This window comes from Xiphophorus couchianus, chromosome 24 (assembly GCF_001444195.1).
Source record: "Xiphophorus couchianus chromosome 24, X_couchianus-1.0, whole genome shotgun sequence".
NCBI lineage: Eukaryota > Metazoa > Chordata > Actinopteri > Cyprinodontiformes > Poeciliidae > Xiphophorus > Xiphophorus couchianus.
The window spans coordinates 17,342,209-17,355,202 of NC_040251.1; the positions used below are offsets into that span (position 1 = coordinate 17,342,209).

Here is a 12,994-nt window from a genome sequence, read left to right on the forward strand (position 1 = left end):
AATTTATTACACATAAAATAATTTGTTGATGCTGTTAATTTTATTTAAATACTTTTATCTGTTTGACATGACTATCTAGGAATAGGAAAATTATATAGTGGTGGTTGAAAACCTCAGCAGTTTAATTTGGTGCTTTTGAATAAACATTTCAGGGAGGAAAAAGAAAAACTAAAACATTATTTAATATGAAAGCTAACTGAGAATATTAACTCGTTTCTGTAGCTCTTAATGTGAAAGTACCTACCGGAAGTGAATATGGTTTGTAAATTATCTAGCTTATTAGAGAAGCTGTAGTTACCATCTGAGTCCACTAGAGGGCAATAACCGCCCTGCTCTGAGAGAAGTTCAGTTTGCTTCTTCTGCATCAATCTTCTGAATGTTTCCAGGATAATTTAATCGATCATAAATATTCTCCTAACTTCTAACCGCAAAATCAGCGTCTAAACCAGAGTTGTAGAGCTTCGTTTCAGCTCTGATGGAGCCAAAGCTCCTCTGAAGCTGCTGCCAGAGTCTGTTAGCATCGCTAGCTCCGTTAAGAGTCTCTGCGGCTGTTTTCAACTCCGTGGAGCTGCTTCTAGTTCATACTGACCGATAAAACACTGATTGTATATTAAAGTAGGCAGAAGAGTTAATATTAACATTAAATTGTTAATTTTAATAATAATATTTATAATGAGTGATATAAACGTGATCAACTTAGAAGTCAGAAACCAGCTGCAGCTCTACAAACTCACCTCTAGATTCAGAACGGGATATTTCCGCCCTCTGGTGGCCATAGTGGGAGCTACAGTCCTGATAATGCTGCAATATTTACATTTAATATCCACTTCTCCACTTTATATAGAGAAAAACTAACAATCTTCCTCAGTTATATCCACCGTTTTCCGACTCAAATATGATTTTTAAATATATTTGATGTTATATTTGTAATAAAGAGTTTTAAATCATAAAATTTAGCTGCTGTGTTAAACTCTTTACAGGAAGTTTTTGTGACTCTTATTTAATGGCATTAACATATGCTGACTTGATAAAAGTGAAAATTAAAACAAAGATAAACAAAACATCCGGTTGAAAAATGTACTTGAAGAATGTCTGTAGTTACAACAGTTCACCACCAGAGGGCAGTAAGAACTCACTCTACCATCATAAAACTGATCAACTTTATACTTTTCACGAAACAGTTTCTAATAACTACATTGACTTAATTCTGTAGACAGTAATCTGCAGAATTAGGTCAGGATTCATACTTTATGTTATTAGAACTGGAGAATCTTAATTAAAATAATTCAAAACGGAAAGTAAATAACAGCTATTTAGAAATAGTAACGGCAGGTGGAAATGTAGTTAGCTAAAAAAAAACCGTTACATTTTATTCAGTTAAAATTCTTACAAAAATATTAACTGTGAGTAATTTTGAGAATCGCAGAATGGAAAAACTATAAACATAAAAAACATATTTATTAGTGATAAAAGTCAACCAGCTGAGATTTGAGCAGAATAAAACCATCTAAAGGGAAAAAAATTTTAGTAAAATTAAAAACTCAATGAAGCTTTTAAAAATATTTGAGCACTGTAGTAAACAGAAGATTATTTACATATTTTGGGTTTGTTTTTAACAAGTTACTCACTCTGTACTGCCCTCCTGTGGTGACACACTGTAACTACACACTAAAATCATTCAGACGAGCTTAATGATGCAATTTCATAATGATAAAACTTTGATCGGGGGCTGCACAGTGGAGCTGTTGCAGCAAGAAGGTCCTGGGTTCGATTCCCGGCCGGGGTCTTTCTGCATGGAGTTTGCATATTCATGCGTGAGTTTGGGTACTTCGGCTTCCTCCCACAGTCCAAAAACATGACTGTCTCTCTAAATTCTCCCTAGGTGTGAGTGTGTGTGTGGATGGTTATTTGTCCTGTATGTCTCTGTGTTGCCCTGCGACACACTGGCGACCTGTCTCGCCCGGAACGTAGCTGGAGAGGCACCAGCAACCCACCCATTAGGGACAAGGGTCAACAGAAAATTGATGGATGGATGGAAAATGAGCCAATCACCTCATTACCCCACTAATTCTCTGAGGCCTGAATAAATCAGTAAAATCACAGTAAACAGCTGTGATGGGCCACATTGAGTCCTAAAGTTTTACAATTAAAACACAAAATATGGAGTTAAAAAGGTAAACAGCCAAAACAAACTGACATATTAAAGCACTGAGAACCAATGACTATGATGAAAACTTTATTATTTACAGATTTTCAGAACAAAAATAAGAAGATAAAAATATGTAAAATCTTTTTCTTCAAATTATGAATGTTCCTGAAAACTGCTCTAAGATCAGAGTTTCTGTGGGACATCCAGTTCTAAACTGGTTAAACTGGTTTCTGTGATGGAAGCTGAAGTTTCTCTGCAGTTTCCAGTAAAGCATCTTTTTATCTGTGGAGCTTTGAGGAACATTTTCATGTCAGCAGAAGGAAGAAACAGCAGAGAAAAGAGGTTTGAAGTGTCTTTCATGGCTTCAAAGCTGAACTGAAAATGATTCCTGTAGTTTCCTAAATAAAGAAGCCATAAGCTTGACGCTCTCAGTCATTCTCATTCAGTCCACTTCATGACGAAAACGACAAAACCAAAAAAAAGGACTGGATCCTCTTAATATAGTTGAATGGTTTACTTCAGAAATAAACAAAAAACGGTACAAAGGTTACCTATCCACAAAAAATAAAAAGAAACAAGAAAATTTAAAAAGGAAGAGAGTGAGGTCAAAAAAACTGTGTGGCTCCACTCCAACTGCCCAACTGACTCTGGCTAGCCACACCCTAAAATCCTTAATTCCAATTAGATATGCACATTTTCAAGACTTTAGTGTAGTCAAATATAGTAAATTACTATGCAATAGATTTAACTAGTTATCATTTTTATCCAAATAAACAAATTATAATAAGAAATATGAACATAACTTATCCTAAAGTCTGAATGAACAAAAACTGAATTTAGGCTTCTACAATTCCCATGTTTCCATTCTCAGACCATTTCTGGTTCCAGGATGAAAATTAATCAGAGAGAAAAAAGATCAACTTTCCAGTTGAATCCAGTTCAGATCAAAACTCCATGAAGCCTCTAAATCAGTGGTTCTTAACCTGGGTTCAATCGAACCCCGGGGGTTCGATGAGTCGGTCTCAGGGGTTCAAGTGTGTCTTTGCCGCGGAGGTAAAGACACACTTGTGTAAAGTCGTGATGACGCCCCGCTTGGCCATCACTGGCTGCAGAGGATCATGTTACATTGCTCGGCCAATCAGCGCTGCGGGGAATTTAGTGCACGAAGTATCAGCAGCTGTCGTAGTTGTACGTCGTGTGGTTTCCTTCTTAATATTTTAATCCATACTAAATATGTCGAGCAAAAAAAAAGAAAATGAACAGACTTTGCTCTGAAGATGCACTTGCCAAGGTGAAGCCACGCCTCTCTGAACTGGTCTCTCAAAGACAACAGCAGAAGTCACACTGATTTGCAGGTATGTCATTTGTGCAATACTTTATTTTGGCCCCAAAAAAGTATTTTGTGGATTCAAAATGACAAAAAACAAACTAAATTTAAAATAAATAAAAAATTAAGTTATTAAAAAATTTGTCATTCTTTGAAAAAATCCTAATTTATTTTTAAATTAGTAAAATTGTAAAAAAAAAATATTTTGGGGCCTGAAATTCTTTTATGGGGCCAAAACATTTTTGGGGGGCCAGAATAAAGTAATACTGTAACTTGTTGTGAGTTCATATCTATGTCTTGAATTTGGAAAAAAAAAATTGGTTTATTTATCACTAAAGAAGGGTTCGGTGACTGCGCATATGAAACTGATGGGTTCGGTACCTCAAAAAAGGTTAAGAACCACTGCTCTAAATGGAGCCCAGTTTGAATTGGATCTTTATTGATCCAAAGAGACAAACAATATCAGACACTAAATGACAGACATGAGAAAATAAACAGGAGGGAAATCTTGGAGGTCAGAGGTCATCATCATGATCCAGTCAGAGTCTCTTTAGACTCAAACTGCTGCAGCTTCAACCTCTGAGGATCAGCAGGACACTGAGACCATTTTCTACTTTACTGAGATCAGAACCTGCAGAGAGAAGAAGGAAGGAGAGAGCAGATCAGTGAGTGTTTCCAGCCTCTCTCCAGCAGCAGTCAGTGACGCAGCACATCCACTAGATGGTTTCCAGGCTGCAGTCAGACTGATCTCAGAGCTGTGACCAAGATGAACCTGATCAGTTGTTTCCTGTTGAACTGAGAGAACAAACAGATCTGAGATCAGATCTGCTGCTGCCACAGTTTGATGGATGAGGACCACTGTCTCTAGACATGTTGGACGGCTGGACGCTGGAGTCCAGCTGGACTTCCTGGAGACATGGACACAGCAACAACACTCATCTTCACACCAACACAAACGCAGGAGCACAGCAAGCTGCTGCTCCTCTGATTGGCTGATTGCTGTCTCTGTGTCCAATCAGGAAGCCTGAACCATTCTCCTCCCACTGAGAAGCTGCAGCTTTACTGGGAACACTGGATCTTTGCTTTGATGCTAACTGGGTTTAGTTCAATATGCTGACAACAGCTGGACTCACTAGAAACATTTACTTACTTTACAGTCTTTACAAGATTCTTCAGCTGCTGAACATCTGAATCCTTCAGGTTGTTTCCTCCCAGGTCCAGTTCTGTCAGACGGGTCGTGTTGGACTTCAGAGTTGAGGCCAAATAATCACAGCTGATCTTTGACAAACTGCAGCTGAACAATCTGAATAAAGAATAAAAGATGTGAGCTGAAGCCAACAGGATGCAGGTTAACCAGTCCAACAGAACCAGTTAAAGATTCTCATCAATATTAATGCCAATAAGCTGCTGCTTCAATAAAGACCTGCTGACTTCAGAACCAGAACCAGAACCAGAACCTGGTACTGGGTCATGTTGTGTTGGAGGATTTTAGTCAGTAAAATCATTCCAGGTTCTGATCAAAGTGTTGAAGCATCAATCATTGATTATTGATTTGTTCCTGTCAGATTCCAGGAATTCACTTTTCTAGACTGGGTTGAATGACCTTTGACCTGCTTCACATGAGGGGGATTTCTACACACTGGGGGTCCGAATGCTGTCCTGTTCTGACCTCAGATCAGCAGGTCCAACTCAGTTACACAGAGGGACTAAATTAAACTCTGGATCCAAGTCCAGGAACAAACTCAGAAAATATTTATTACAACAGAAGAAATTAATTTGATTTATGATCAATTATATATAATTATTCACAGAAATATCAATAATTATAGAATTACATACATCAATTTCTCCAGTCTGCAGCCTTCAGTCTGTAGAAAACCACAGAGCTCCTTCACTCCAGAATCTTCCAGCTCGTTTCCTCCCAGGTCCAGTTCTGTCAGACGGGTCGGGTTGGACTTCAGAGTTGAGGCCAAATAATAACAGCTGATCTTTGACAAACTGCTGTTAAACAACCTGAATAAAGAATAAAAGATGTGAGCTGAAGCCAACAGGATGCAGGTTAACCAGTCCAACAGAACCAGTTAAAGATTCTCATCAATATTAATGCCAACAAGCTGCTGCTTCAATAAAGACCTGCTGACTTCAGAACCAGAACCAGAACCAGAACCTGGTACTGGGTCATGTTGTGTTGGAGGATTTTAGTCAGTAAAATCATTCCAGGTTCTGATCAAAGTGTTGATGTAATTGATTATTGATTATTGATTTGTTCCTGTCAGATTTCAGGAATTCACTTTTCTAGACTGGGTTGAATGACCTTTGACCTGCTTCACATGAGGGGGATTTCTACACACTGGGGGTCCGAATGCTGTCCTGTTCTGACCTCAGATCAGCAGGTCCAACTCAGTTACACAGAGGGACTAAATTAAACTCTGGATCCAAGTCCAGGAACAAACTCAGAAAATATTTATTACAACAGAAGAAATTAATTTGATTTATGATCAATTATATATAATTATTCACAGAAATATCAATAATTATAGAATTAAAATACCTCAATGTCTCCAGTCTGCAGCCTTCAGTCTGTAGAAAACCACAGAGCTCCTTCACTCCAGAATCTTCCAGGTTGATTGCGCTCAGGTCCAGTCTTGTCAGATGGGTCGGTTTGGACTTCAGAGCTGAGAACAGAGAAGTCCAGCTGGCCTCTGACAAACTGCATTTCTGCAATCTGAATAAAGAATAAAAGATGTGAGCTGAAGCCAACAGGATGCAGGTTAAAACTGAAATATGAACAAATAATAAAAATGTAGAAAATTAATTTCCCTGAATGTAAAAGAAACATGATGAACTGATTCTAACATCTGATCCAGTCAAACTGGTTTAAAGAGTCCAAACCAGCAGAACCAGAACATTTGATCAATAAAGAAACTCAAAGTTTTTCTAAAAGTTTCTCAGGATCTTAAACTCAGTCGATGTTTTTCTCTCTCCATGTTTCCTTCCAGGCTCTGTATTAGCCGACTGCTCTGTACCATCATTTATCTACTGAGATATTTTATGTCTCCAGTTTTTGTTCATTAATCTATTAATGATGTTTTCTTGCTGGTTGTATTTTAACTGCAGCTCATTGCTAAGTATAACAGATGTAAACGGGTTTATTTCAATCCGTCTAATTCAGCGTTTTACAATATCCATTACAGCTCACATTCTGAAAGTTGATCATTTTCTCATTTTGTGCTGATTCAGTTACTGAACTATCAACTAGAAAATATTTAGCCTTTTCTCTGTCAGATTGATTTGGGTCATTTAGTTCAAGTTCTGAATCCTTCATCAGAGACGGCTGCAGAAATGGGAACATTATCATAAAGGATAAACCAGATTGTGAAGATGAATCATTTTAAATCTATTTTCCAGGTAAACCACATGAGAATGATTTCAGTGAACTGCTGAAGCTTGTTGCATACAAAGCATTACAAAGGTAAGATCTCACTTCCTGTCCTACAAAATAAGAGCTGAATCAAGATGTTTGAACAAAATGACTTTAACACCATAACCTTCACAAAGTCAGGACTTACTGCAGGACTGTTAATTAATTATCTTTCTATTATTTATGTCTCCTTAATGTCCAGGAACTCTGCCAGAAGACTGTGGTCATCCTGATAGAGTCTGACTGTCAGAACAAACTCAGATTTTCCTCTGGAAGCTGCTCTCAGTGGTTTGGAGGACGACTGACTTGGAATTTGCTCCATTAGTGGAATTGACACTAAAATGGAAACTCATCACTTGCTTCCATTTTGTTTTGCTTCCTGCCAACATCAAACTCCTGCATGTGCTGCAGCTCCATATGAGCAGGCAGTCAAGTCCCCAGAAAGCTTCCCTATTTCTAGGAACCATTTCATCCAGAGTTAGTCGACTTTCTCTGTCCATCTCTGTCAGACTGTGAAACTTTAGTCTGAGCATGTGGAGAACCTCTCCTAACACACCTGCTTCAGATTCATGTGCTGCAGTCTTTGCTGGTTCTGATGTCTGGGAGCAGAAAACTCATGTCCTGAAGAACCTGCAGCCTGTTGAGCTCAGAGAAAAACTCAGTTGTCTGGATTTTTTCAGACAAAGCTGAAGTTGTTTTCTGATTGCAGCTTCCGATTCAGGAAATGGATAAAGGGCGATTCCACCTAATTTTAATCTACTATCAGCATCTTTAATCTACTAGAGTTAAAACACTACAACACCTCGACTCTTTGAAACCTGGACTGGATGATTATCAACTAATAGCAGAAGATTTAAAACTAAGTGTGAAATATGTGGAACTTTAATAAAGGGAGAATTTATTCTCTCTCTAATTGCACCTTGACCTTTGACCTGCTTCACATGAGGGGGATTTCTACACACTGGGGGTCCGAATGCTGTCCTGTTCTGACCTCAGATCAGCAGGTCCAACTCAGTTACACAGAGGGACTAAATTAAACTCTGGATCCAAGTCCAGGATCAAACTCAGAAAATATTTATTAGAACAGAAGAAATTAATTTGATTTATGATCAATTATATATAATTATTCACAGAAATATCAATAATTATATAATTACATACATCAATGTCTCCAGTCTGCAGCCTTCAGTCTGTAGAAAATCACAGAGCTCCTTCACTCCAAAACCTTCCAGGTTGGTTTCGATCAGGATCAGTTCTGTCAGATGGGTCCGTTTGGACTTCAGAGCTGAGAACAGAGAAGTCCAGCCGGTCTCTGAGAAACTGTGGTCATGCGATCTGAATAAAGAATAAAAGATGTGAGCTGAAGCCAACAGGATGCAGGTTAAAACTGAAATATGAACAAATAAATAATAAAAATGTAGAAAATTAATTTCCCTGAATGTAAAAGAAACATGATGAACTGATTCTAACATCTGATCCAGTCAAACTGGTTTAAAGAGTCCAAACCAGCAGAACCAGAACATTTGATCAATAAAGAAACTCAAAGTTTTCTATCAGCCTGGATGAGTTGAGCTATTTCTGCTGGTTCCTGATCATCAGCTGGAAACTAATGATTAAAGTATAAATGAATGATTTTATTGTATAAATAAAGAAAACAAACCTCAGAATCTTCACTTTACTGACTGAACTCTCCAGGATCTCAAGGTGAGGCTTCAGATCAGAGTCTCCACCTTTATTTATGAAGATCTCACTTATTTCCAGTTCAGTCAGATCTGGGTTGGACTTCAGAGCCGAGGCCAAAACTTCACATTCATAATTTTGGAGCCTACAGCCACCAAGTCTGTGATTAGAGAAGAAATAAATTCAGTTCTAATGAAATCAATCTGGATCATAAACAGACTAAAATATGATAACAGTGATGTCATCATCTGATCAACATCTGATCTTCAATTTACTGAGTTTGACCCCACAGAGAATCTGTGCAGTTCCTGGTTAAAGTCCAGGTTCTGGTTCTGGTTCTGGTCCAGGCTTCATGTCCTCAGACCTTCAGCTGCAGTCAGATGTTGAAGATCTTCTATCATCTGTGAAGGAAAGTTCAGTTTTCTCTGCAGCATCTGATGGAGCTGCAGCATCAGAGCCTCAAAGGAGCTGAAGCAGCTGATGAAGAGGCTGACTGAGCTGATGAAGGAAACTACTGGAGATGATGGAGAGGAGGAGGAACTGCTCGCAGCTCGGACTTGGACTAGACCGTGTGGCTCAGAGGAACAAAGGTTTGGATGTTAGAAGAAATTGTTGCTAAACTCTTAAAGAGCTGAAGACCAAAACAGAGCGTTTGGGTCCAGCAGCATTTTTCATGGTGAAGCAGTGAAAGTTCTCCAGTAACTAGAAGAGGCTGGGATGTCTAAAGAGTTGAAGCTCATGTCTCTCCAGGTCTTCATGGCTAACAGCTTCAACAAAAGCTGCAGATGAAGAGTTGATGAGGAAAATGGTTCCAGCTCTGGAAGCAGAGTTCTCAGAGCTTTGGGAGGATCTGACAGAAACTAGGACTTTTTCTGGAGCCAGACAACAATCACCACATTTTGCTCTCATTTACAAACTCAGAGGAAACTAGTGGGAGGAGGAAGAGGTGAGGATGATGTGTCACAGCTGCTGTTGTGCAGTGACCACTCGCACCTGATCATCATCCTCCTGATCTCCAGCTGCTGCCATATAGGGACGGAACTCTCCCTGCACGGCGTCAGATTGTTGTGAAACCCTCAGCGGTAACACCTTCAGACCTGCTACTGAGACTTGAGCTGACTGCCCAGAATCTAACCTGTCTGTCTGTCTCTCCCTCAGCGATCCCTCTCCTGTCCCTGATCCCTGACCCTCTCTGTTGGATAAGGACCTCCTGGCTTCGGCCCCCCCGGCCTGTCTGACCGGATACCCGTTTCGACCTGGACTCTGGACCCGGGGGCTCGGATCCCCTGTTTGCCCGGCCCGAAGATCAGGGGCCGCCTGATCCTGATTTGATTCCCTGGTTCTGACCCTGGCCTGTCTGACTAAGAGTTTGTCGACCTCCCAATAAATACCTGGTGGTAATTTTCTGTTCAGTCCCTGTGTCCATCAGTGCCTAAGCTTGACATGATGACGAAATGAGGAAGATCAACACTGTTCACAAAGTTTCTAATTAATGCAATGGTTTATTTTAATGGTTCAAATTTTCATTAAACCTAAAAAATTATTTTATAAAAACAGTCAGAGATCCTAAAATATGAATTATGGAGTAATGGCTCAATGAGTGAAGAGGAGTTTAAAGTGTAAAAGTCTCTCTGGCTGATTGGATCTTTCAGACAAAATAGATTTTTTTCTAGAGTTCAGGGTTTTCTATTCATTTAAACATGAAAACTGATAAAAAGATAAATATTTTTTAAATGATCAAAATGTCTAAAACCAGAAGCTGCAGCTGTCCTGGATGAGCTGAATGTTTAGATGGTTGAATGGCTGAAATAGTCCAGAGGATGAAGGAAGAAGTTAAAGACCAAAAACATCCAGAAGCAACTTGAAGAAGAAGAAGAAACAGGAGGACAATAGAGCTGAATCAGCATTCACACAATGAAAACATCTGGACTCACCGAGCCTTTCTGCAGTTCCTCACAGCTGGAACCAGTCTCAGTCGTCCATCCTCTGATGTGTTGTACTTCTCCAGGTCCAACTCATCCAGAACCTCTGACATCTGCAGCATGAAGGCCAGAGCTGAACAGTCAGTCACTGAGAGCTGCTTCCCTGAATCCAGCAGCCGTTGGATCTCCTGATAAAATGAGACGTCGTTCATCTCCACCAGACAGTAGAAGATGTTGATGCTTCTGTCAGGAGAGATTCTATCAGTGTTCATCTCCTTCAGGTTGGTGATGATTCTCTGGATGGTTTCTGGACTGTTCTCTGTCTGACCCAGCAGATCTTCTAAGAGTCTCTGGTTGGACTCCACAGTGAGACCATGAAGGAAGCGGACAAACAGGTCCAGGTGGCCATTTTTACTGCTGAGGGATTTCTCCATGACTTTCTTCATGAACTCATCTAGAGATGTTTCTCTGTATTTTTCTCCCAGAAACGTCTTGATCACCTCTGACTTCCTGCTGGTGAAACAGTGGAGCATGTAGACTGCAGCCAGAAACTCCTGGACGCTCAGATGAACAAAGCAGTAAACTGGTTTCTGGAAGATCACACTCTCTCTTTTGAAGATCTCTGTACAAACTCCTGAGTACACCGAGGCCTCTGTGACATCCAGACCACACTGCTCCAGGTCTTCTTGATAGAACATGATGTTTCCTTTCTCTAGATGTTCAAACGCCAGCCTCCCCAGCTTCAGAAGAACTTCCCTGTCAGCCTCCATCAGCTCCTGTGGACTTGTCTCATGTCCTCCATGGTACTTGTTCTTCCTCTTTGTCTGGACCAGCAGGAAGTGTGAGTACATGTCAGTCATGGTTTTGGGCAGCTCTCCTCTCTGCTCTGAGGTCAACATGTTCTCCAGAACTGTAGCAGTGATCCAGCAGAAGACTGGGATTCCACACATGATGTGGAGGCTCCTGCAGGTCTTGACGTGGGAGATGATTCTGCTGGACAGCTTTTCATCACTGAACCTCTTCCTGAAGTATTCCTCCTTCTGGGCATTGGTGAAGCCTCGTACTTCTGTTGCCCTGGTAACACATGAAGGAGGGATCTGATTGGCGGCTGCAGGTCGGGAAGCTATCCAGATGAGAGCCGAGGGAAGCAGGTTCCCCTTGATGAGGTTTGTCAGCAGAACATTGACTGATGATTTCTGGGTGACGTCAGAAACCAGCTGACTGTTGTTGAAGTCCAGTGAAAATCTGCTTTCATCCAGACCGTCAAAGATGAAGAGAAGTTTGCATTTAACCAGTTGCTCTGCTGGGAGCTTCTGGAGAGTTGGATGGAAAACATGGAGCAGTGTGAGAAGACTGTGCTGCTCATCTCTGATCAAGTTCAGCTCCCTGAAAGAAAACAGAACCACCACACTGATATCTTGGTTCTCCAGTCCCTCAGCCCAGTCCAGAGTGAACTTCTGCACTGAGAAGGTTTTTCCAACACCAGCAACGCCATTGGTCAGAACCACTCTGATAACTCCATGTTGATCAGGGAAGGCTTTAAAGATGTCGTGGCATCTGATTGCAGAAACATGGAGGTTCTGAAACTTGGAAGCTCTCTCCAGCTGCTTCACCTCATGCTGGGTGTTAACCTCGTCACTCTGTCCCTCTGTGATGTAGAGATCAGTGTAGATCCTGTTGAGGAGGGATCTACTTCCTGTTTCATCACTTCCCTCAGTCACACATTCACATCTTCTCCTCACACTGATCTTATGTTCCTCTAGAACCTCCTGCAGACCAACATCTGCTGAAACACAGAAGACAACTGTAGTAAAAAACATGAACATGATAAAGTTGGAACAAAACCATCAGGGTCATTGAATGCAGGAGTTTTCAGTAACATCAACTCTTCCTATCATTGTCCTTATAGAAACAGAAAAATGTTTCCTCCCTGCATTTTCCAGCCTATATGAAAGAAATCTGGATAAAAAGCTCTAATCTGCCAAAGAAATGACTCATTACATCGTTAATGTTCACATTTAAAATGACTTTTCTCAGTCAGAGACTGGATTGGATTTTTTTAAAGAACAATTACAGACTGGAAATTGTTGGGCCAATCTGATTTGACCCAACAGATAGTTAGGATTATTGCATTTTGCATTTATAATGTAAATATATACAATGCAGTTAAAAACAGTTTTAACTGTTATATTGTCAGAGTAAATAAAGGTTTCTGTCACTCCAACATTCCTTCCCTCTTTCTGTTAAAACAGTTTTAAAGCAGGTTGTTTTTCACCTTTTTGTCTTCATGCATCAAAATCATCACCAGCTTTAAGAAAATGTTCAGTTTTATTGTATTTATCACAAAAGGCTGAAAACAGAGCCACTTCCAATCAAACCCATCGGTTGTTGGGTTGAACACGTAACACTGATGATATGATTACAGTTACTAGAATATATTGGAGAAAACAGTGGGACCAGAACTAGATTCAGGTAATGAGAGCAGTGATAGGCTG

The 12,994-nt window shown here is 40.2% G+C and overlaps 1 protein-coding gene and 1 long non-coding RNA gene across 3 annotated transcripts in view; one reads left to right on the top strand and one right to left on the bottom strand.

Annotated features, from left to right (window-relative positions):
* The window catches only part of LOC114140903 (uncharacterized), a 1,158,965-nt gene that overhangs the window by 1,139,977 nt on the left and 5,994 nt on the right, over positions 1-12,994 (bottom strand). The window contains 6 exon segments of the mRNA XM_028011200.1: positions 4,627-4,779; positions 5,316-5,501; positions 6,028-6,201; positions 8,059-8,232; positions 8,558-8,737; positions 10,512-12,282. Coding sequence (XP_027867001.1) covers positions 4,627-4,779; positions 5,316-5,501; positions 6,028-6,201; positions 8,059-8,232; positions 8,558-8,737; positions 10,512-12,282 — 2,638 coding nt within the window.
* Positions 4,613-8,428, top strand: LOC114140949 (uncharacterized). Of its 2 annotated transcripts, XR_003594722.1 has the most exons (4): positions 4,613-4,691; positions 5,402-5,534; positions 6,247-6,948; positions 7,100-7,447. It is a non-coding gene; the product is annotated as an uncharacterized LOC114140949 (long non-coding RNA). The 2 variants fall into 2 exon arrangements; XR_003594723.1 differs by lacking the exons at positions 6,247-6,948; positions 7,100-7,447 and adding an exon at positions 8,278-8,428.